Source organism: Alosa pseudoharengus, unplaced genomic scaffold, assembly GCF_046254945.1.
Source record: "Alosa pseudoharengus isolate Yale_2024_CS ecotype anadromous, Long Island Sound unplaced genomic scaffold, YU_APseudo_1.1 YU_APseudo_1.1_scf_6, whole genome shotgun sequence".
In the NCBI taxonomy this organism is placed as follows: Eukaryota; Metazoa; Chordata; class Actinopteri; order Clupeiformes; family Clupeidae; genus Alosa; species Alosa pseudoharengus.
The window spans coordinates 33511351-33537693 of NW_027468848.1; the positions used below are offsets into that span (position 1 = coordinate 33511351).

General features: G+C 42.4%; 1 protein-coding gene across 1 annotated transcript; it reads left to right on the forward strand.

Moving 5' to 3' along the window:
- Nucleotides 1–3009: 3009 nt before the first annotated feature.
- On the forward strand, nt 3010–13854 carry prodhb (proline dehydrogenase (oxidase) 1b). Its single transcript, XM_076269896.1, has 14 exons — nt 3010–3340; nt 4038–4246; nt 5770–5804; nt 5905–6054; nt 6217–6281; nt 6403–6519; nt 6864–6937; nt 7120–7201; nt 7452–7544; nt 7775–7921; nt 10309–10484; nt 10868–10966; nt 11743–11831; nt 13116–13854. The coding sequence occupies exons 2-14, from the start codon at nt 4041–4043 to the stop codon at nt 13301–13303; spliced, it is 1521 nt and encodes a 506-aa protein (XP_076126011.1). The 5' UTR covers nt 3010–3340; nt 4038–4040; the 3' UTR covers nt 13304–13854.
- The last annotated feature ends 12489 nt before the right edge of the window (nt 13855–26343 follow it).

Genomic DNA, 26343 nt, shown 5'->3' on the forward strand with positions numbered 1-26343 from the left:
CACAGTATGAGTACAAGTACAAGTAGAAGTATTTTTCTCATTCAAAGTAATTCAGGAATATGACCATTAAGCCAGGCAGGCCTCAAAGGTAACATAAAATGTAAATGATTAGGAAGACAACGGCTCCCCCCTCTGTCTCCTTGAGTGAACTTTCAAACCCTCGTTGACGTAACATGTGGTCATGATGGACAGGACTGTAGTCCAGGTTTAACGTTTCTATCATGCAGTAAAACATCAGATTGTTTACTATTTCCATTGTTAAGAGATACGCAATGCTTGAAATAGGCCGCTGCGCTGAATATCATGACATGACATCCTCATTGTGTGAATGACATCAACCAAGTAAGTTAATCTTTGATGTGACTTACTTTTCATTTCAGACCAGGAGTATGCTTCTACACAAAGGGGTTCATGTGCAGTAAGCATTTGATTGTCAGTATGCATTTTGGATAACCCAAGTCCTATGGGGAGTTTCCATAGGCATTTTACAAAACGCATGAGCATACCATGGCAAATAATGGTCACTCATATTTTCATTCTATATTTTTAGATCGATAGATATATAGATACTTTATTGATCCCCAAGGGGAAATTCAGGATATTGATCTACTTTTGCACACAGCTTCACAAGACCTGGTGCTAGGGCTCAGTTGTGTTTCTAAGTGATATCAAGTGACCTAGAGGGCTGAAATGTGGTCAGTTCAGAGATGCTTGTAATCCGGCAGAAAGAAAAAACTATATTCTAGCCTCTGTAACTCTGTGTCAGTACATCACACAGTTATTTTGACTGTTTCATACGAAAGCCAAAGGTTCTCAGATTTCTATAAAGGTCAAACATTTGATGGTAGGCCCCAAAAGAGGTGGGAACAATGCCCTCGTAAATAGGCACAGTGCAATTTCAGGCAAAAACTTGAAATTTGTTTTGGAATTCATGTGGTTAAGTTCTTTGGCTATTTGTCCCTAATGAGGCCACCGAGTCCACTGCTGTATGGATTACAACCACCACCTCAAAACAAGAGGACATATTAGTGCAGGGCTATTCAATTAGTTTGTAATGGGGGCCAGTTCATGAAAAGCATCACAACTGAGGGGCCGGAGAAATGCGGCTTGAAATATGAGTAATCACATTAACAGCTGTATATACAATGAATTACAACAGCAGCAATATGGGTGTTCAAATGTTGTATTTTGTACATGCATAACAACATCATTGGCTGGTTGATGGTGGCTAATATGGAATGAAATCTGTGATAACAGATAACACAAATGGAATCTGTGCTTTGCACAGTACTGCTAGGTCCAAGATTTCCAGTGAGTACAAACAGGATTCAAACACTGTTCAGGTGAATTAAATGTGTAATCAGTCGCATATGTAGCTCTTCTGACTTATTAATGGGTTTCATCAGGTCCCTTTCCACAGGTGTATCAAAGCACCATGCAGCCTGCATTGATAATCAAGGTGCTTGATTTTATACACCTGTGGAAAGGGACCTGATGAAACCCATGAATTCATGGGTTTCATCAGGTCCCTTTCCACAGGTGTATTAATCAAGTACCATGCAGTCTGCATTGATAATCAAGGTGCTTGATTTTATACACCTGTGGAAAGGGACCTGATGAAACCCATGAATAGGCCTACTTGTTACATTTGACGTTCCCACCATTTTTGAGATGACCGTGACCCCTAGATTTTTTTTAGCAGTGGGGGCAGGCCAGTCATAATAGCCTAATAATAATAACACGGGGGTCCGGGGGTGTGTCCCCCGGGATTTTTTTTATTTTCTGGTTGCTAATCACGCTATTTTAACATGTTTTGAGAGGGACAGGCCCATCTTTTTTCTGACGCACCTCACGTTACCCCATGCATTAAACCAAATGTCACTGCTTGAATAAATGAAACACATAGCCTACTGAACATGGGCATCGTCATAGTTCACGATGACAATGAAAACGTTTAGCCTACTTGGTTTCTGACAGAAATTACGTTTTGTGCCAACATATTGTAGAAACACAACCACGGCCTTTATTTGGTGAACGGAGGTGCAAATCATCTCCTTTACTTTCTTTATTATAAAGTCTACGATTCACTTTAACGTTTTGCCGTCGCCATTTACAAATATGCAATTTACCTTCGTTAGGCTATCATAGCCTACTTTTTGCTTCGAATCGCAATTGAGTGCGCATTTAATGGAACATGCCACATGATTTCCAAGAGGCTTTTAGACAGGCTCATTTCAGACTTCGCTAGTCTATAATTGCATTTGTTTATGTTAAGACGTGAAGAAATGAAGGACATCGGCAATAGCCAGGCTACTATATAGAAATACTTTGAAATTCCCTTTGAGTCGGATCTGCTCCACCTTTCCACCAAGTTTTGCAGAAATTGTGCCCATGTTTTTTTGCGATATTGTTGACAGAAACTATTTGTGTGGTGCAACCTGTTAAATATTAGTAGATAAACTCCAACGTGCCAATTTAAGTTGAAACTAAACTATGGCACTTACGTTTAGCTTATAAATGTACAAATGTAATGAATTGTAATGTAGCCTAACTTGTTCAATGGGCTGAGGTGCAGTGGCTGCAGGACTAAAGCGAGTGAGAGATGCAAGAGTGGACAACAGCTCATGCGCTTGCTAGAGATTACATTTTTTTTAAAGGGCCGCCAATTGAAGAGCCCTGTATTAGTGGGAGTTAGTCTTGTTATCACACTTGTATTTGTAACAGTAATCAATATGATGATGATGATGTGGTGGACCCGCGTCAACACAGTCACCTACAAGCGCGCCCGAATTCATAGACGAACTGATGGCATAATGTTACCTTATCAAAGTCAAGCGTCATAGAATCCTAGCCAACCCGGCGCTCACGTTGTGTGATCACGTTGGCGGTCTTGGCAGGTGATGTATAAACATGGGCGCCGCACCTCATAATAACTACAACGAATGCCTAAGCAACAATAGGGGAAGTGTCAAGCTGCTACACCTAAAAAGTTATGTCTTACGCCAAAGCAGTGCCTGTTTTCGCGCGAGCCGGTTTAGACGTGAACCTTAGAAATATATCCGCCGTGTCCAGCCGAAGATTAGGATCCACAGTTGCTTCCACGCAACGGAACCAGAGTTCAGAAGAGTCAACGGATATCGACGGTGCAGTGCCCAAAACCGACGTTCACGCAGATCTCATCCAGCAGAGCAGGAAGCATGGCACCAGCAAAAACAAGATTTCGATTGATTTTAATCAGACCAAAGAAGCATACAAGAGCAAAGACACGGGTGAATTACTCAGAAGTTTGCTTGTGTTCAAACTCTGCTCCTATGACCTCCTGGTTGATAAGAACAAGGAGGTATGTGCGTGCTGATGTGCTGTGTGTTCAAAATCACGCTGAAATGAACAAAAAGTGAATCCTGGTTATTTTCAGAAAAAATGTCAGTAGCCTATTCCTGTTTAATAATTAACATTCTTATAAAAGAAAGGTCAGTATGGGTTCATAATTTATATTTCAAAATAAACAATGAAATAAATAATTTTAATTAACTAAAAGTTATTTGTGATCTGTGCGCCATTCTGTCCACTGTATCATTTGCGGTGTCCAGTTACATCACGGTCTATTGAGAGTTTGGAATTACTGCTGCAGTTTGAACTCTCTTTGGCCCAATGATGGTCTGTCCTGGAGCTTTGTTCAAGTCAGGCCTATTGTGTAGGATTACTGCTAAGTCAAAGGAAAGTACACAATGTGTGTGTGTGTAAAGTAAAAAGGGGATCGGTAGAGGCAATTTGATACAACATAATGTTTTACATTTGAAGAGTATAGGACCAAAGGGCACCCAATGCAAGACTCGGGGCTCAGATATTGAATGACATTAAACACTGAAAGCATGACATTTAGATTTAAAGATGGGGAAATGCTTCATTTGATATGAGCATATTCCTGCCAAGCTGAAGCACATCCTTTTATTGTAAGCAAAGCATGATGTAAAGCAAAGCCTCACTAGCTGCTTTTAATCCAACTGTAACTATAGTCTAAGTTTTGTTTTTTGCAGATTATGGATCTCAGTAAGAAGATCCTGGGTCAGAAGACATTTGAGCGACTTATGAAGATGACTTTTTATGGGCAGTTTGTGGCTGGGGAAGACCACCAAGCTATCAAACCCCTGGTTCGGAAGAACCAAGCCTATGGAGTGGGAGCTGTGTTGGACTATAGTGTGGAGGAGGACTTGACAAAGGAGGAGGCTGAAAACAAAGAGATGGAGTAAGCACCCAATTCAAACAAAACTTCCAAACATGGGCTTGGAATGGGCTTGACATGTGACACTGTAAGCAGAAACGTTCAGTAGTGTTTGGTACGGGTGGTGTCGGTCTCCTCTTCATGCAGCCATATCTGATCAATTGAAAGCATAACTTGGAAACATGTATTCTATTTGCAGTGGTACACAAGCTCTTTCCAGGCAAATCCTGGACCCAGTAGTTTATTCCATTTCCAAAATATGTAGCAGTGACTAATGCAGACCTTCAATGCATGCACATTTAACCAGAAGTATTTGCCACACTATAAATCTCTCCATGTTTGAAGTAATCAAAAATAGATCTTAATTTGATCTGTAGTTCAGAATGTAAACAGTGTGCTTGCAGATTATTGGTGGATGTGGTAAAGGCCCCCCCAGTCTGATTGGATGTCTGTGCAGCTGTTAAAACAGTCAGTTGTTTGGCATTTTGTAAAAAGGCACATGAGTCAGATACTCTGACTAGCCTTGTATAAATGGACAGCAGGATAGTATGTTGTTTTAGACAACATGATCACAATCCTTGTGAGAGCTCTTCTCTTTATTCTCTAAAAGAGCATATTTCATCAACAAATAAAAAGCCCTTTCCTTCTCCACCTTGTGTAAAGGAGTGCTGCGGTTTCAACCAGTCATGCATCAAATATTCTCCCCATGGATGTCATAACAAAATTGTACAGGCATTGTGTGCTGCTTAAGTGCTACTTTATGCTACTCGCTGTATAATGAGTCCATTACTATAATATGTGCGACTTGGCGTTGTGAAAACTGTAACAGAGAGGGCGCAAGAACTCCCTGTCGTGCATTCTCAAGGAGGTTTTTCTGTCCAAGGTGCTCATGATGCAGGGAAGAAATAGTTTAGCACTTGGGAGCAGGCATCATTTGCGTGTGTTCTCCCATGACCTCAAGGGTACACCTCTCTCTAACACTCTCTCTCCCTCTCTCTCTCTCACTCTCTCTCTTACCCACCCTCTTTTTCTCTAATAATAACCAGCTGGCCAGCCAGGCCGAGTCTGCAGACGTCAAAGCCTTGTCTGACCAGTGAGTGGTTGTGGGAGGTGCCGATGCACAACTCTTGTGAATGTGTGCGGTGACATTGACGCTTGGAAAGTGGGTGTCATGTGACAGCATACTGTGCCTCGTGATCTGATGAAACAGATCCAGGCCGTTACGTGGAATCCTGCCCTTTCAATAGGTCACATCATATACCTTTGAGAGTATTGAACATGGTGTTTTTGTGCTAGTCGTATTATGTCATAACCTTCGAGAGGGGAGCACCCGTTTTAGAATGAGGCTATTTATAGAACTGTCTGCTAGTCTAATCTGTCATCTGAGCAGAGTATTGAATGACTTTATGTTTACCTTTAACCCACCAAATACCTGCATGGCAAAAAACATTGTGCAAGTCGCTGTTAACTGTCGGACATAATAGAAATGAGAACGTAAATAGTAGAGCGCGGATTTAATCTCTGGTTTGTTTGCTTCTCCCTTGAAGGTCATGTGTGTCTGCTGCAGAGAGAGAGAGCCCAGGTAGAAATCAGCTCCGTGTACTATTCATTATTGTGTGTTCTATTTGTTTGTTGTTTGCGTTGTTAATGGATACCATTACTCTTGCATTTTGGCAATGAAGGGGAGAATCAGCGCGAGAATAAGTACAAGGCCCACCGACAGTTTGGAGACCGTAGGGGAGGTGTGACCGGTGCTCGCACCTACTTTTATGCTGACGAGGCCAAATGTGACCAACACATGGAGACTTTCCTCAAGTGCATCAAAGCTTCAGGTGAACAGGGAGTGTATGAATATCCATCTCATAAGAGAGGGGGTGGGGTGGGCTGAGGGGGTTGGGTGGTTCTTAAGCCATTTTTAGAAAAAGAGTACAAGTTCAAAGAAAAGCCCCGGCTTTTAAAGCTGTCCTTTCCATCTCTCCTGTGAATGGCAATAGGAGGGAGTTCTGAAGATGGTTTCTCCGCCATCAAGATGACAGCTCTGGGGCGGCCACAGTTCTTGGTGAGATTGATATGGTCCATACTACAGTGATTGAGGCTCATTTCCAAAAAGCCTATTCATGCAAAGGCCACTTCACACACACATTTAATCATTCATTCATCTGGTATGTGTGTCAATGCAGCTTCAGTTCTCAGAGGTCCTTGTGAAGTGGAGGTGCTTCTTCAATTTTCTAGCTGCCAAACAGGGAATGGAAGGTGTGGAGGTGCTGGAACAAAAACTCGATCTGGGGAAGTTGCAGGTATTAATATAGCCTTTACATTTCAGTTGATTTGATAAGGTGCTTGTTTGTTTGTTTATTTATCTAAAAGGGACAGTGTACATTAATCAACATGCTCATTAGCATAAGACATGTAAATGCATCAGATTGAGCTATTCAAGCTAATTTTCCTTGTATAAAATATACTACACTGTACATTATTTAAAGTACTCTGTGACCAATGCAGTTATGGGTCTCTGGACTACAGAGATCAAAATGTGTCATGTACAGTATGATTTGATCATTGGGGTCATTATGATCTTTTCCTGATTTATTTATCAGGTTGTGAAGTCTGCCACATTACTACTACATGACTTATGTTGCAGGCATATTTGGAGAAGCTTGGTGCCAAGGGTGACTTTCAGAGCTGGTTCACAGGAGAGAAAATAGGCTCGTCTGGGTAAAAAAAAAAATATATATACTGGTATATTCCATACCTTATGAAAAATTATCATTCACAAACTCACTGACAAATAGATTTTCTTTTACAATGCTCTAAAAGTCACATTATTGATGAGCCTGTTGTCTTACATCTGTCCATTTAACTGAGCAGAGTAAACAAATCATTTTTTATTCCAACAGAACCATTGACCTGCTGGACTGGAACAGCTTGATAGATGACAGAACAAGGATTTCCAATCTTCTCGTTGTTCCAAACCTTGAGGTAGGTAAAGTGGGTTTGGATATTTAAGTGGAGATAATGAAGGGCTATATTGATCCGTCTTTATCTAAATAGTCCCGTAACTCTCTACACATTTTAGTGATGTACGTAATTAAATAGATAAGATTGGCTATTCATTTTGTTGCCAAAGAGCGTGTGTGTGCTGAAATCGGATGTCAACATTGCACGGCAGCTCATGCTGCAGCTCAGCTTATCATGCTGCTCCAGCATGTGTTTCTGCTTGTTTGCCCAGACAGGTCAGCTGGAACCGCTCCTGAACAAGTTTACCGAGGAAGAGGAGGAGCAGATGAAGAGGATGCTGCAGAGGATGGACGTCTTAGCCAAGGTAGGGCGACGAGCGGGTGAGCGAGCAAACAAGCCAGGGTCACGCCGTGACTCTTATTAGCCACTATCTGTGTGGTGGTCAGCTGTGACCCATCCAAAGTCTATCAAGAAAGGGAGGAAAAGCAACACACCCTTGATGTTGTCCGCCTGTGAGGCTGCCCACAGATGAGGTCTCCCAGAGGGGCGGAGAGGCATGTTGTGTCAACAGATTTGTTTTTCTCTGTGTTGCAGCATGCCATGGAGAATAAGGTGAGGCTGATGGTGGACGCAGAACAAACGTACTTCCAGCCGGCCATCAGCCGCCTGACCCTGGAGATGCAGAGGATCTTCAATAGAGAGAGCCCCGTCATCTTTAACACTTACCAGTGCTACCTAAAGGTCAGTCTCGGCTCCTCAGTGGCTTTTGTGTGTGTGTGTATGTGTGTGTGTAGACGCTGAGCAATGGGCTTAGCCACTGGAGGCCACAGTATTTCAAAGACATCAGAAAACTGTTTACAAATTTACAACATATGTTCAGAGGTCAAAAGTCACCATGTTTTGAAAAGTGGCTTTTGTAAAAGAAAATCGTTTTATATATCTTACAGGTCATGGAATTATTTTTTTTAAGTATATATTTTTGGGCTTTTTATGCCTTTAATGATAGGACAGTGGAGAGTGACAGGAAGCGAATGGGAGAGAGAGCAGGGGTGGGATCCGGAAAGGACCACGGGGCGGGAATCGAACCCGGGTCGCCGGCGTACGGTGCAGGTGCCCCAGCCAGTTGCGCCACAGCTGGGTCATGGAAATTGACATTTTTCTTTGTACCAGATGTCAGCTGGTCAACTTTTTGCTGAGGTGTTTTGATACTTTGGATCAGACTGCTAATTTGATTCATATTAAGTTCATATTATGCATGTACAGAATAATTAGTTACACAATTCTAAAATCTGTTAATTGCTCTGGGCCCAGTTATCCTTGTACTTTTGGTATCAGCTATTGCCATTACACCACTTTAGTATAGAGTGCACAAGCTCTCCTGACTGACTGTTTCATGAAATTATATGAATTGCAACCACTCAGGTGCGTGTGCTCTGGATCTCTCTGGTAATGTGTGACAGTGAGTCACAGATAATTGGCTATTGTGATTATGATCTTGCATGAAATATATTGTAACGATTGATGCGACACACAGATGTCCAATCAATAGTTTATTAGCGGAAGCGGGAAACACACACATACCAAGACACCATTACATAGGAACACAAGGGAAGTCAATAAAACAAGCACGATACACGAACAGGGTTGTCACATACAATACACCGGGCAAAATACATGAGGTACAACCTAAAGAAAGACTACACAAGCTAACACATACATGACAAGGTAAACGCAATTACACTCACTAAAACCGACATTACACAATCCAGCATTCACACACATTGCATTCTGGGAGGCTAGCACTCAGTCCGGAAGACACCGACGTTACAATATGTTGTGGTTACTGTTTTGATGATAGGAATTCCATTGAGGTAAAGGCCAGCTCTACATAGACCTTATTTTTCTCTCACTAACTGCCTAACTGTATTTTCAGAATATGCAGTGCAGATTTTGCAGGACAAGCATTGGTGGAAGTAACTGTCTGTAACTCATAAAAACATACATCACAGCCTATATCTCAGACTACTGAGGAGCTTAAAATAAGACATTTGATAGAACACCTAAGATAAGGTCTTACATTTTTATTTCAATTAAAACACAGTCATGGCCTGATGTGCACAGTAATTGCATTTTGGTAACATAGGGCATTTAAATGCTTGCCGTGAGTTCTTCTTTTAATTTGCGTACAGAAGCGAGTCATACTGCACAGGCGAGCCTCAGGTGTCATTTTCTGCCTGAGCTGCCAGAGCAACACATTAGCGCCACAGAGCAAAGCCATGTTGGAGGACGCCAGGCCATGAGCTTATAGCAGCAGTCCCTCTATTAGAAATGCTGACCGTTCTAATCTGCCTCAAGGAAATGGCCTGTTTCTTTTTAGAATGCATGTGGCATTCTCAGTTGTACTGAGTGATGGCTCTTAAAGATGAATGATGAAAGTGTTATGCATTGTAATGATGTGCAGGCAATAATGTGCAAGAGATATGAAAAAAAGCAAAGGACTCATTGTGTCAGTTGTTTATGATAATTATTATACATTATTATTGAAATAATAATTTATAAATTGTGTTGGCCGGTGGGATATATACTGCTCATGCCTGAGATATAAACAAAGTATTATTTCTGCTGGGTTTCTGCTGTGTGGTGCATCTGTGGTGTCCATTTTAAGAGTATGGATAATCTCCAAACAGATCTATCCATCACTCTGCCAGTCAAGCTTTATCCTCCCATTCATTATCTAACAGAAGAGGGTTTTAATGACCCAGTCTAGTCTAACACTTTCACTGAGAGGTCGGAACATATTTGATAATGAGTGTGAGGGTATTTATTCCAATTTCACATTCACAGCAGTGTGAATGAAGGCATTTTTCTGTAATGATGTTCCCTGAAGCAATTAAAAGTCTGACCTTAGTCGTGACACGTCGTGATTCACTCGTCCGCAGTGTGCAAGATGACGGATCTCACTTCTTTATTTGACAAAAGAGCATAGTCCCAGCAGACAGACACAACTTTGGCTCTATTTTGGCACTATTTTCTTCTTTCCTTCTTTCTCTCTCTCTCTCTCTCTCTCTCTATCTCTATCTCCCTCACTCACTCTCTCTCCTCTCTGCTTTTCCTGCTCTGTCTCTCAGGAAGCCTTTGATAATGTGTCTATGGACGTGGAGCTGTCGAGACGTGACGGCTGGTACTTCGGTGCCAAGCTGGTGCGGGGGGCGTATATGTACCAGGAGAGAAGCAGGGCTGACGAGATCGGCTACGAAGACCCCATCAACCCCGACTATGAGTCCACCAACCAGATGTACCACAAGTGAGACACACTCTCCATTATCTTTCATGTTTACCTCTGAAAAGCATTTTTTTTTATGCCATCAAACACTCATGATTCCATGGACAGAAGGATTGTACAAAAGTACACAGCCTGCACTAGGCCATTCATAAGATAAAATCAATCTTCCTCTTTCTGAGGGAAGCAAACCCGGAAGCACAGAACTAGCAGATGAAACCAATGGAATATTGCTGCTCCCTTTTACAGTGTAGAATCTATGATGCATTCAAGAAGAAAGGGATGCTTAAAACACATATATCTGATGCACACAATGGCTTTCAATAAGCCTTTGAAGCGACAGTTTGTGAATCAATATAAGGGACTGACTTGAATGTCCACCCTGCTGCTGTCTTAACCCCCTATAGGTGTCTGGACTATGTGCTGGAGGAGATTGGGAACAGCAGAACCGCTAACGTCATGGTGGCCTCTCACAATTTGGACACGGTCAAGTTCACCCTCAGGAGGTACGTCTTGCCCTCAGCGGCTCACAGTCAGAGACCGACACGTGTGCAGACTGCAGATTTGCCACTAAACACACACGCTTACACACACACACACACACACACACACACACACACACACACACACACACACACACACACACACACACACACACACACACACACACACACACACACACACACACACACACACACACACACACACACACACACACGCACACGCACACGCACACGCACACAGACACACACACACACATATGTGCTGATAAAAGGAGCTGGCTGGGTGGGCGGGTGTGTTGGCTAGCCTAGGCTGCAAAGGATTCTTCAGAGGTGGAAATTTCAAAGTGGTTTCCGGGTATGAATGCTTCATCAGGTTATTCGCAGAACCTTTTCAAGACTCTTACAATACAGAACGGTTCCGGATTTCGCCCATGCTCTTAGCGCATACTAACAATCATAAATGAATGCTTTCATATGCGCACTGATTGGTGAATTTTGATTTCATACATCAATGTGTTAGACACACCGCAGCCACCTGAGAAGCTTAATATCACAAAGCGAGTGAGTCATCAGAGAGAATCTCATTAAAGTGATGTCTCGGATAGCTGCCTGCATCAGATTGATTCTTGAAGTCTTTTCAAGATAGCATTGAGAATGTGTCAGTGTCTTAGCCCTTGCTATCCATTTATGCAGTATGTACTCCTGATATGCATTGCATTTGTAATAGCACTTATCTGTCTGTCTTGTCTGTTGGTCATTTATGTGTGCCTGTCAAACAGGATGAACGAGTTGGACCTGGCGCCGATGGACAAGAAGGTGTACTTTGGTCAACTCCTGGGGATGTGTGATCAGATCAGCTTCCCACTGGGTAAGATGAAGCAAACAAGATGGAACAGCAAGTAGTAGCACCATGGCAACCATCTCCTCTCCTCTTCTCCTTCTGCATCTCTTTTTTTTCTGTCCTCTTCTCTTTTCTTTCTCCTCTGTTCTCTCCACTACCACACTGCAAAATATCCAAGAATTCAAAATCTAAGTGAGATAAATAAGCTTAAATCAAGGGAATATGTACTTATTTTTTAAAATATTTGCTGATAACAAGACATTTTGCACTTTTTTGCACCGTTTTGACCTTGTTATAAGTAAAGTGAAAATCTTCTTGTTCTGCTGGCAAATCTTGCAAGTGAAAGTTTCTTGTTTTGTGGAAATACTACTTAAAATAAGCATTATTATCTGGCAAGATTTGTCAATAGAACAAGAAGATTTTCACTTAGTACAAGGCAAAAAATTATTTAAATCAAGTGCAAAAATGTCTTGTAATAAGCAAATATTAGAAAAATAAGTACATATTCACTCACTTAGATTTTGAATTCTAGGATTTTTTGCAGTGATATCTGTCTCTTCTTCCCTCCTCTCTCTCTTCCCCTCTCCCTCTCTCTCTCTCTCTCCCTCTCTCTCTCTCTCTCTCTGTTTATTCTCAGTGCTCTGTCCCCATCTGAGGTTGGCTATGTGCATATGGGGAGTGTGTGAGCATGCCAGAGCTTAAGGCATGGTGCGGTGCATACTGATATGGGGGCTGCTCAGCGCACGCTCAGCAGGAGCTCCCCATCCGCTCCCGTGGGCTGACTGACACCTAAATCACCATTATCTCAGCACAGGTGTCTTTTGCCACCAAACACAAACGTCTCATGTTGCGCTTTTGAGAGAAAAAAAAAAGAAAAAGTGACTATCTCATTTTCTCTCTCTCTCTGTCTCTCTTTCTCTCTCTGTCTTTCTGTTTAGAGTTGACTTTCTTCTTTTCCTTCTCTGCCTCCTGTTCCTCTGTTCACCTCCTGTGAGCTGTGTGAAAAAACATTTCACAGCTAATGGGTTGGTCCCCCTCACAGCCTCTTTAAGGTCATCTTGCCCCAAGAAACATCCTTTTATTTCTCCTATTCTTCTTCTCTAGTTCAGATTCTCAACCTCTCCCTCTCTCTCTCTTTCTCACCCCCACTCTCTTGGTCTGGCAGGTGAATGAGGTATCCCATTACTCTTACAGTCTATCTGTGATAAGTGTATAGCACCCTCCCTGCCTCCATCTCTCTCTCACTCTTACTCTCTCTCTCTCTCGCTGTCTCACTCACTCACACATCCTCTCTGTCTCCTCTCTCTGTAGGCCAGGCCGGCTTCCCCGTGTATAAGTATGTGCCGTACGGGCCGGTCAACGAGGTGATCCCATACCTGGTGCGGCGGGCCCAGGAGAACCGCGGCTTCATGAAGGGGGCACAGGGGGAGCGTGATCTGCTCTGGAAGGAGCTGGTCAGGCGGATGACCAGCGGAGAGGTGTTCTACACGCCAGCCTGAGGACGACACACACACACACACACACACACACACACACACACACACACACACACACACACAAAGACACACACACACACACACATGTACAGAGTCTCTTTCTCTTTCTCAGCATGCCTGCTGTCTGCCTCGTCACTATCTCACTTTTCTCCGGTAGCAGTCTCTGCCTTCCCCTCTTTTCCAGCTGCTCTGTGTTTCTTTCCGTCTCCGTCTCCACTCCTGTACAGCACCTCTTTCCTCTTTTTCTCTCTCCTGTTGTCTTCTCTCTTCACGCAATCCTTTTCCTTTTTTTCCAGCGCTTCTTTTGTATGGTTTTATTTCTGTCGGCCCCTGAACATCCTCCCTCTCTCATCATTTCATTTCCCCCTCTTCACCCTCCCACCCTCCTCTCACATAAGAGTTCTCTATGGCCTCTCAAAGCACTCGCCTGTCTTGAGCATTGCCTCTTTGTGCACATTTTGGTCTCCACTTTTTCCATCTCCTGCTCTTATCTTTTCTGACTAGGCCTGCTCTCTCTCTCTCTCTCTCTCTCTCTCTCTCTCTCTTTCTCTCTCTCTCTCTCTCTCTCTCTCTCTCTCTTTCTCTCTCTCTCTCTTTATTTCTCTCTGTCTCATCCACATATTTCACTTACCCACTATTTTCTGTCTTTTCTCTGGCTCAGAAGCATCCCCACAATGCCTTGAGGCAGCCAATGGTGATATATCACACAGGCATCTTTACTACTCCAAAAGGGCTCCCTAAAATGTCAGGCGGTCCAGCTCTGCTGGTCTTTTTTATGGGCCGGTTCATCATCAAGTAGGACAACAACAATAAAAAAAATAAGCATGATTTAAATGGCAGTAAACAAGTGCATCAATATCACTTTCTGTTTATAATAGTTTGGATGCGAGGATAACGATGCCTCTCTGTGTGACGTATATGTTGTATTTATGTTTTGGACATTTATTCATAAAATATATATAGCCCACACTGAGCTACACTCCGTATGTAAAGATCCCTGGAGGTAACTGTGCCTTGTCGCACTGAAGGAAATACAGTCTAATATAATGCAATTGGTTGTGTGGCCCAGTATAACAAACACACATGTGGGCACAGCGTGTGCTTATACAGCATATTATCGCTTTGGCAGAGACAATGAAGAAAGAGAGTTTGTAAATAATTTATGTGAATGTTAATATTATGTAAAATATTCTAAACAGATTAGTTGACTGAGGATGGATTTGCACCCATCTTTTTTAATGTTAAATGAAGCATTTTGAATAATTCATTGTGTTTTCATTTTGTGATGATGTTATTGAAAAACTTTCTGTAACTGCTATTTTGGTATGGCTCTTCACTGATTGTATCATGGAATAAGCCATCGAGTTGTTTTCCTTGGATGTGTGAATGCAAACATTATGTTTGATGCTTTTTTTGGATGTATCAAATTTAATTAAATCCAGCTTAGAAATAATTCAGAATCAGAAGTGATGTTTTTTGTCACATTATGAATTCCTGTCTAAAATATCACACACACACACACACACACACAGACACACACCTTCAGTAATTGAAGCTCAACATTTTTATTTTGGAATTAACCTTGAACTTCCAAATCAATAAAGATAGGTTACAGACCGAAACAAAGACACTGATTCCTATTAATATCTCCATGTCTTCATACAATATTAGTATGTGTAATGATGAATACAGTGCTAAGAATCCCTTGATTATATGCGTGGTTAAACGGTAAGACTCCTGTCACTCCATATAAAAGACAGGCCACCCCCATCACACATATCACCTTACCTGCACTTTCTAAACATGTATTGTATTGTAAGCATGTGTGTAGGTGAGCAAGAGGGAGTTTCTGATTGAAATAGAAATGAAGTTATATGTAACCACACAAAATAGTCCTTTACAATGAACCCAGTAGTGTGTGTGTGTTGTGTGTGTGTTTGCGTGTGCGTGCATGCGTGGCACGCGGGTCTGCATTGTGGCATGATGGACTGCAAGTGTACGTTTCGCTGGCCCTAATGCTCCGCGGTTACGATTTAATGGAAGCCAGACATCCAATTAATGCCTTCTCTCTGCCTGCCGCCCTCCTCGGCCTGCCTGCTGTGTGGAAAAGTGCTGACTGCTCACATGATGTCTCAGTAGCAGCACAGCTGAGCACTGGAGACAGGGAGGGGAGAGCTGGGTGCCCTGGATGGGTAATAAAAGAAAGGAGCCCTGATTCTTTGATGGCACACTTACGTAAGTCTCATTATTAACTACTGTGCAGCATGGGAGTTAAGCGGGACAGACGCATCTCCGCCGTGCATTTTCTGTTCTAAAATGCTCATAAAAAAAAATAAAAAAAAGTTCTGCGAATATGGCATAATCTGACCATTTCCGATCAGTGTACACGATCGTCTGGCTGTGTCACTGTGGCTGTGCTGTGTTACGCAAGTGCCGATCCTGACACACACTGCTACTCTACTGATACATCTCCACAGCGTAATCTCACATTAATCTCTACGGAGGGGTATGTCATATTGTTTCTGGCGATGTGGCACAGTCATCCACGCTTGCCTGGTGGTCATTTGGTGCATTGAAAGGGTCACAGGAGTTGGGGGGGGGGGGGGGAGGGAGGGTATCAGGCCTGTGGGTGTGATGGTCAGTCCTGCTGGGCCCACTCATCAGAGCCGTTGATGCAGTATTGGCACCAGTACCACATGCTCTAAGCTACATGTGAACAAATGGTAGGCAAAAAGCAACAGATGCTGCACGCAGTAAATAATCTCATTGGTCTGCTGAGGGCCATATTTGAAGCAAAACAACAACAACAACAACAAAAGCAAGAAACAATGGCAAAAAAGCTTCAAAGGCAGCCTTCATTGGCTATGAAACAAATTGGCATGTCATTGATGTGGTTCCCAGTATAGTAATGGATGATTGACACAGATTGCCATTTGGACATACGGTGGGTTTGTGTGTGTGTGTGTCTGTGTTGGTGCGTGCGTGTGTTGGTCCGTGTGTGTGTGTGTGTTGGTCCGTGTGCGTGTGTGTGTGTATGTGTCTGTGTTGGTGCATATGTGTGTGTGTTGGTGCGTGTGTGTATGTAGGTGAGCCAGAAGGGAAATGTGGTGCAGTTTGTGACGAGATGAAGGTGACAGAAGTGCAGTGAGGGACGTCACACACACGCACATCACACACGTGCACATCACACTCGCTCCCAAATTAATTACCTTTTCTCTTGAATGCTTCAGCAGAGAGGCTGTGCTTTTTTCCCCCTCCCTGTTTAATTTGATTTTCATTTGGTGGCAAGAGAGGCCATCCTGATAGGAATGTCTCTCTATCTCGCTCCCTTCACCACAGTGTCGTTCTAAATTGACAGGCATTCTTTGCAAACCTCTAAAAAGCCTGCTGCTATTCCTCTTCCTTCTCCATCTATCTCTCTCCTCCACCCAACCCAACCCACCCACCCACCCCTTCATTCAATCGGCGCACATGTATAATACATCATCAGACTGCTTTCATCTATATACTTTGATAGGTGTCCCCGTTTCTCTTTGAATAGGATAGGTCCATTCAGAAGGCACAAGCAGCTCTTTGATGAAAGGAGGAAAGGGAGAGGAGGGTTATGAAGAAGGTGGCACGGGAGATAGATAAGGAGCGGGAGTGGATTTGGGGGGTGGGACGGGGGTAGAGGGGGTGCAGGTAGAGGGCTCTGGCTAATGAAGAAAATCCTCCTGCTTTCTGACATAATGTGAAGTATTCTGCCCGTAAGACTTCCTCAGGGAGAGTGGATGAAGAAAAAAAAAATACATCAACCCATTCAAAATATGTTTTGAAAGCTTAATTTCCTTCAGCCAGTAATCAGTCAGTCGTGATAAATTAATTAGATAGGGGTCATGCTTTGGTCCTTGTACTGAGATTAGAAGGTAGGGAGATTGAGGGAGTAGGAAAAAAGGGGAAATGACACAGCCAGCTCCAAGAACACGCTGAGAGGTCGTTGGCAGCTTTGGTTGTGTTGTGCGTGAAAGATGGAAATGATAAAGCATAATTAGGAGATTAAGAAAAAAGAGGTTCTTCCACTGAAATGCAGGTGAAAAAAACCTGATGTGATGAATTACAACATAAGACCATGAGAGACACTTCTGAACTGCTGCTGTGAAATGTTTATTACAGACTTTGCAGTGGAACATCTGAATCGGCCTGGCATGCACGCCAGTGCTGATACTCGCCTTGCTATTGCTGTGGAAGGATTGGGGTCATTCTTATTTCAAAACTGACAAAACATTTTGTCTGACTTCGGGGTTACCGCAGAAACCTCGAAGTGAATAATTGTGTGGAAGCAAACATACCAATGACAGCCCCCACATTTTTATTTATTTAGCTTACTGAGTTTTCTTTGGAGGAAGTGATGAGTCACACAGGGTTGCAGGGTGCAGCCTTGTGCATTTGACCTCAGGCTTAATGAGAATGTGCCATGTCACTCCATATTACTTCACCCTCATTATTTTTAAAACATCTCCATTGATATCTCCTTTTCTTTCATCAACTTCATATCCCCTAGTGTGTGTGTGTGTGTGTGTGTGTGTGTGTGTGTCTTCCTCAACAACAGAATGTCTGCCTCTTTTCTCTGCCTCTACTCCCACTCCCAAACAGAAACAGTGATTCATTCGGCAGAGCCCACACATTTTTTGTCATATGCCTGAGCAAATACAGAGGTAGAGATAGAATTCCAGAAGGTGATTCCGCTAGGTGCCAGTAGGGGGCAATGGCGCTTTTTCTGACCTGTAATCCCACGACAAGAAACCTTTCTCTCACTGCAGAGCGCGAGCAGATGTACACACACGCGCACAGTTAGGCGGGATGTTTGTCCCGCATGGCGCTCTAGGCAAGAAAAATAGAGAATATTAGCATGGAGAGCAGTATCACTGATTCGAGCACATTGTTCTCATCTCTGCCTGACTATGAAAGCAATATCACATTTCTATACAATATAGGCCTACATACACAGGCTTGCTAAGGATTGTCAGAGAGTTGCTTCATCTTGAGAGGGGGAAAAGGACAAGTTTTTCTTGAGGGTTAGTGAATATCTCACAGTATTATATTAGCATTACTTTCTCATTGTTCTCCTTTCACGGCAATTCTAATAATCGGTCTAGAAAACCTTATGTGAGACGATGTAATATCCCACTGCACTGTCGTTACATTCGAGGTCAGTATACCAGGAGAGCTTCAAGTTGACCCTCCGTCCACACATGTAGCCTATAACACCTCTCCCGCCCTCATAATGCTTTTCCCAGAAGCACTGTCATAACGCCGCCAACGCAGAACCCGTCCATTTCCTTTCATTTCCGGGACTGTAAACTGCTTAATCCCCATCTTGCAATATAGAATATACTCAGGCGGAAAAGCTAATGTATATAAATTATCATATAGCTGCCAACTCTCACGCATTGGCCGTGACACACATTTGATTAGTTTCACAAGCTCACACGCCACACCCCCGATTTCTCACGCTGAAGTGTCAACCCGGTCGGTCAGATGCCTGAAAAATGAGTTTAGCCTATCTATAGATTGAGCCACTGATCGACTAGTCATGCTTTCAGAGACAAGTACCCCTGGCTGCAGCTTGCAGATCGGGGCTGAGCTCAATGTGGGGCGGAGCGCGTTGAGCTCAGCCCAAAATCAGCTCGTCATTACCCCTTGACCTCTCTGTGTCTGTCTATTTACCCGGACTCGGGGTTAATTTTTTCTCAACCGAATGCTGAACTCTATAAAAGCGTGTCCTCCTTGAACTACTGCCCACGTTAATCATGTCCCTCCCCCCCCCCCAGCGTTCTAGAATCTGTGCTACACCATCGGCGTTTCTTGGGTAATCTAAGTAGGCCTAGGCTACGCTATAAATATCATTACATGCAGTCTGCAACATAGGCCTATAGCAATAACATTATCAATGCATTTTATCTCTAGCCTATCGGCATTTTCTTTAGTAGCCTGTGCGAGTCTCAAAGGGAACATGCAACAATGAACCCTCTTTAGTAGGCTATTCCTATAATATATGGTCAACAACAAGATAAAGGTCTGCTATTGGCCACTATAGCCTATTGTTTAGGCTATACATACATTTAATTGGGTGTGATCGCGGCACAAAAATCACATAACTGTAATCAGAAGTGTTCGCGCAATAAAATCAGTTCATTTTGCCATAGAGACGGGTGTTACAACTGTTATTATGACCGCCGCGCAGCGAAGCGGTGGTCATATAGGTTTAGTCAGATTTTTTTTTTTTTTTTTTTTCTTTTTCGCATGCCCAAATTTCTGTCAATGAGTCCCGGGACACTGAAAGACCGGGGTAGACGAAACTTGGTGGGCATGTAACCCCACATGGATAGCATGGAACCATCGTTTTTCGTTTTGATCTGTAGCCCCCCCGCTGGACTGCACCCCCCGAAAGGAGGGTAGGGCAGACACAGTTTTCTGTGAATATCTCGAGAACCGTAAGGTTTAGGAGGACCATTTTTTTTTTGTAAGTTGATCTCAAGTGGCCATGTCAACCCATTCCATAACCACTCATTTCATGTATAGCGCCACCTAGTTAAACACAAAAAAGTAAAAATGAGGTGTTGTAATCGCAGGTATCTGTGACCTAACATAGTCAAAACTGCACGAAATCGGAAGTGTAGGATCATTATGACACCCTCTGAATGCACGCCAAGTTTCGTGGAATTCCGTTCATGGGGGGCCACACAATAAATTAATTTATGTTACTATACACCAACTGGCCTGTAGGTGGCCGGAGACAGTTTTCTGTGAATATTTCGAGAACCGTAGGGCCTAGGAGGTCCACCTTTTTTTTGTATGTTGATCTCAAGGGGCCATGTCAACCCATCCCATTAACACTTATTTCATGTATAGCGCCACCTAGTTAAAAATTAAAAATGTAGGTGTTTTCATCACAATATCTCTGGCTGACATGGTCAAAACTGCACGAAATTGAAAGTGTAGGATCATTATGACACCCTCCGAATGCATGCCAAGTGTTGTGTACTTTCGTTCATGGGGGGCCTTACAATAAAATAATTTATTTGTACATTTAGTGACGTACACCAACAAGGATTCCCGGGACACTGAAAGACCGGGGTACACAAAACTTGGTTGGCATGTACCCCCACATGGATAGCATGGAACCGTCATTTTTCGTTTTGATCTGTAGCCCCCCCGCTGGACTGGACCCCCCGAAAGGAGGGTAGGGCAGACACAGTTCTCTGTGAATATCTTGAGAACTGTAGGGCCTAGGATGACCATTTTTTTTCCGTATATTTGCCTCCAGGGGTCATGTTAACCCATTTCATGTGCACACATGTGCACAAACAGATACACACGCACACACACACATTCACAGTAATCATACGTATGACATATACTCACACAGTAGACATGTACGCTTCCATGCACAGGCACATACGCAGGCACACACACAAGCACGCACACACACACACACACACACTCACACACACACACACCCACACACATAACATAAACATAACACAAACAATCAATAATTTCTCAGAATTATGAACAGGCAAGATGGAGGTGGGGTTGTATAAAATGAATTTTACATGTGAAATCTATGAACTAATCATGTTTTGGGACTTGTTGTCTAGCAGATACCAGTGAGAATTGAGTGTGGATGATGCAATTTAGTGAGACAGTTAGAATCATATAGGCCTTTCAGCGTGATTTCTTTTTGTGGAAAAAATGTGCTGGACTGGGCGGCGGTCATATTTTGTACCGCTCTGCGGTACATCTAGTTTTCATTTAATTTCATTTGCAATGACTATATAAATGGCACTCATGTTAACTTGAAACAGAGGGACTGAAGATATGAATGACATGTGATTGAAGTCCACACGCTCAAATTTCACGAAGCAAACTTAAACAGACAGTTGCGGTTTAAAAAATAAATAAAAAATCGCGATGCTTGAATTGCACCTTTTTCTTAATATGTCTGGTCGTATTTAAGTAGACCATTCATATTTGGATGGCTGTAAGATTCTACATAATTACATGATATTTGTCTATTTACGTTTCCGTAGCTGGGTGATTCTCCAACTATGGTACTTTTTGGACCTGAACATTTTCAGAAAATGAAAAATTTTTAATTAAAATATTACTGGCATAATTTGTTTCCCCAGTATGCCTAGATACCTGCCCTGAAGTTGGCTGTACTGATTTTTATGGAAAAATATGTATTTTTTGACATTTTTCCAGACAATGGCAAAAGCAATGGTCATTTCCACAACCGAACAAAAACAAGCCAACCTGTCTACCTATCACTACCATGGAGACAGATGTGGAAAAGACGGTCGTGGAAATGACATTTTCCCACTTTCCCTCTAATATCTCATGTTTGACTAGCCTGTTAGTGTTAGTTTTAGAGTTAGCATTAAATAATCTCAAATTACACCTAATGAAATGGTAAAAATCCAGAATTTTTCCCATCGGAATGAATTATGAGCGGTTCAGAAATGACGTACAATAAACATACTCGCGGTATTTCTCATATTTACCTTGATATATCTCCTATGTATTAACCTCTGCTGGGATCATTCTTTCATTCAGCCATGTGGATCCCTCTGGAGTGTCAGTTGCTATGGTTAATGAGTATACAAATCTAGAATACTGAGCCTGGGATTGCATTTTATGCAGAGGTGTGGAAATGACGGTGAACCCAAGGGACAAGTGTTTAACATGTTTAAAATATGCCAAATCGAAAAGAAATATAAAAACAAATAGTAGATTTCAATGAATTGGGTTATAATGCATACTTTCTGTTTGAATTTAAAATTATATCAGTATTAGATTTTAAGTGAGATAAGGTCGAAGACCCAAAGTCTGGCCTAGGGACAGAGGCAAAATAGTAAAAAACGCATATAAAATGTCTTATATTTTATAAAAAACAACAAAATTGAACAATGATTTTTTATATATAGGTTCCCCTAAATATGTAGTAAGTGTGAAAAAAATAAAAAAGTAGAAATGTTTTTTATTTTTTTAAATATATGTCAAGGACAGAAAAAGTACCATAGTTGGAGAATCACCCACCTACACCATCTTGAGAATTAAACACTGTTACTTTTGTGCCGCTGTTCCAATTTACCAGTTCTCCCCTACGCACTAGGCTATACCCAGTACTGTTAGCCTAACAGCGATAGTCTAACCTCCGTGTTTTTTTTCTATTGAAGTCGAGGAAATGCTTTTATGGATTTAAGCATTCTTCCCAGAGATTATGTTGAGAAATATAACTTGGACAGTAGGAAACAAGGTAGGCCCTGAAGCGTGAGAAGACGTGCTGAAGGTGGGCTGAGCTCAACGCTGCACTCCGCCCCACATTGAGCCCAGCCCCGATCTGCAAGCTGCAGCCAGGGGCTTCTCTTCAGAGACGGTGAGAGGGTTCAAGAGCACCCCCTGTCTGTGGAATTTTCTAAATGTTCTCCCATTTGCGATGCTACTTCAGAAGCCATCCCAGGCGCATTTCCCCCGCTCCAGGTATGCTTTGAGTAGGCTATTTTAAGTGTCAACCTGATAGGCATACCGGTCAAATCTCCCGTTTTTCCCGGGTTTCTCCCGTATTTCAAGGTCATCTCCCAGCACCCTCCCGTTGTGTTATTTCTCCCGGAAAACTCCCGTAATTTGCATGGCCATCAAACTTCATTTTAAAATCATTGATTCATTCAGGTTGCCAGATTGTGTATGAAATACACCCTACACATACACGATCACTTTCAATTTCAACCGTTTTGTCATAGGCTAAAACTTGGCAATCCAAAACCCAAATAAGGAAGCGGGTGCCAACTGCGCAGCCTGAGTATCGTCGTAAGCAAGCTGGCTAGTTGAATGGCCTACTCCAGAACTAGCTGTTGTGAAATTGTTGGGAATTTAATTGATTAACACATCACATAAACTGTTAGCTGGTGGATACATAACTGGCATGCGTAAGGTAATGGTAAGGTAAAAGCAACGACTGAAATGCAGTGTTGAAACACATGAAACGTATTAACGTAGGCTATTAAATATGCAAACACAGATCCGGTATAAATACTGACCCCCCCCCCCCCCCCCCCCCTCCGTTTTTGGAAAGCTAAATGTTGACATGCTGGTAGGTCAAATACCTGGCAGATGAGGTTCAACTAAACTAAACCTATACATATCACATAACGAGCGGAATTTAAGATTTCCAATGATATTAGCGCCAAGTTGCTGTGATAAATGGTTCGCGAAAACATTAACATTGAACCGACATGCAATTATAGGCTAATCATATTTGCATTTTGCACACAGTGCACACTCATTAGGCTACTCTCGGTTAAATATCTTCACACAACACGTGGCAAACCCAATATCACAATAAACAGCAAACCTTACCGAATACAACATAGGTGCCAACTCTCACGCATTGGCCGTGAGACACACGCATTTGATTAGTTTCACACGCTCACACGCCACACCCCCGATTTCTCACGCTGAAGTGTCAACCCGGTCGGTCAGATGCCTGAAAAATGAGTTTAGCCTATCTATAGATCTACCTGTTGAGCCACGGTTATGCTTTCAGAGACGGTGAGAGGGTTCAAGAGCACCCCCTGTCTGTGGAATTTTCAAAATGTTCTCTCATTTGCGATGCTACTTCAGAAGCCATCCATGCAGGCGCATCCCCCCCGCATTTCCCCGGCTTCAGGTATGCTTTGAGTATTATTGAGTATTTTTCACTCTGTGTCAACCTGGTAGGTCAAATACCTGGCAGATGAGGTTCAACTAAACTAAACCTATACATATGATATCACACATCATGTGAACGTGCGGAATCTAAGCTTTCCAATGATATTAGCGCCAAGTTGCTGTGATAAATGGTTCGCGAGAGAATTAACATTGAACCGACGTGCAATTTAGGCTAATCATATTTGCATTTACCCATTACTCTCGGTTTAATATTTCACTAACCCTTCACACAACACGTGGAAAACCCTATTTCACAATAAACAGCAAACCTACCGAATGCGAGGATATAAAGCATGCCTCTGTGCAATAAGTGGTTCCTGAGTAATCCGGTTTTGAAATTGCAACACATTTCTACATAGCCTCATTGGGGCGAAATTATAATGTATTCTAATGTAAACTATTTGTCAGTAGGCCTATATACATTTTTGTAAATTGCTCAGCCATAGATTATCCCACTATCATGGTTCTTATATTGTCAGGTTCCAGCCAATCCCATTACAGATAAATTAATATATTTATATTGGCATGCTTCCTAGTGACATTAATACAAAAATATGAAGAAAATCAAATAACGAGACACAAATATTGATATAAAGCCTGACATAAGCCATATGCAAACATTCACATCATGCAGATATGGGTACATCCTGAAAAAGGAATAGCATGTAGGCTATAGGCTATGGCCATTACAATGACCAATATATTATCTTAAATAAACTAGCTGAATAACACAGGTGACCACTTCTGAAATGTACACACATTTTTGAACATTTCTGAACTGTGAAATGTAGCATATGTTTTTGTGGTTGTGAACTTATTACAATATCACTATAACTATTCCACCTGTGTGTGCATGGTTATAATTCTGAAGTGCAAAATAGCTTAGGCTACAGCACAAATATTTCCATAAAAATTCCACACACACACACACACACACTTTTGCCGTGCGAAATACCAGTGCTGTTTTCAGCATCTGTTTAGTGCTTCATTGTCATTTTCATTGGATTCTCCCATTTGCTCATAAACTTTTTTTTTTTTTTTTGTTACACGCATTCTCCCATTCCGCTTCGGTCACACACACAGTGACAAACGCCAAATCCCCCGCAGTGTTGAAGAGATCAGTCGTCCCCCTGACTTTTGATAAGGTAAAAAGCCTTATAGGTACGCCAAATAAATAATAACCTATAGGTTTACACTAGGCTATGTAAAACTCCCCATTAACAGCATCACGTCACTAACCACAGCTAAGACTGCACAATCTCTATTCACTCTGTTGGATATCTGAAGCCAGTTTGTCTACTTAGATACAGTAAATCCTCAAATTATGGCTGGGGTCTTAAGACAAAGTACAGGCCTTTAGGGGCAGGATTGTATTCGAGACAGCCCTTTATTTCTTATGCGAGTTTTATTTTGAGACATGCGTTTCTTGGAGCGGCATACTGGTAGGCCTTCAAAAGCATGACATTTTCGGTTTAGTTTGATATTTAATTTACTTTTGGACTGTTTGATTATGTTGTTAAATGTTGGGACTGATGGGCACTGAAATCTGGGGAGGTATTTGATGATCACTATTACGTTCCATGTAGTTGAAAGAGTGTCGGGATTTCAAACAAACCATCCGCTTTCATGTGTTCATTGAACGTCCGCGGTGCTGTAATGGAAACCTTATTGCGTAGCCAAGTAGCCTATTGAGTTATTTTTAAATTATGCATGATTTACTTTTTATTAATTTCGTAGGCTGGCTTTATTTTGTTATATAGAAGTATCTAAATAACCTGTTAAAATGTACCAGAATTCAGGAAATTGCATCTAGTCCAAAAAAAAAATTCTGGAGGAGGACCCCCATACTGAAAAGCTGAAATATTCAACCCACTTTCACAATGCCTCCGACGCCCATGGTCCTAGTAGTAGGCTAGATCCCTTTGATACCAATGTTCATATAACTCTGGGACCCTGGTCCCAGGGATGGATTACTGCACGGGCCTTCCGGGCCCAGACCCAGGGGCCCAAGGTGTCAGGGGGGCCTGAAGCCCAAGCCTTTGCATGGAATAAAGGATGTAGGCTATGAATCTGATTGAATTTAGTATTGCCCATCCCCAAAATGCACCAGAATACAGGAAATCACATTAAACAAATAAAAAAAAATCTGGGGGAGTACCCCCAAACCCCCCTTCCACATATGCGACAATTAGTGGGGAGCCCTTAATACATCTGGGCCCAGGGGCCCGAAAGCTCATAATCCGTCCATGCCTGGTCCCTACACCTGAGAACCACTGATGTACGTTTTTTTT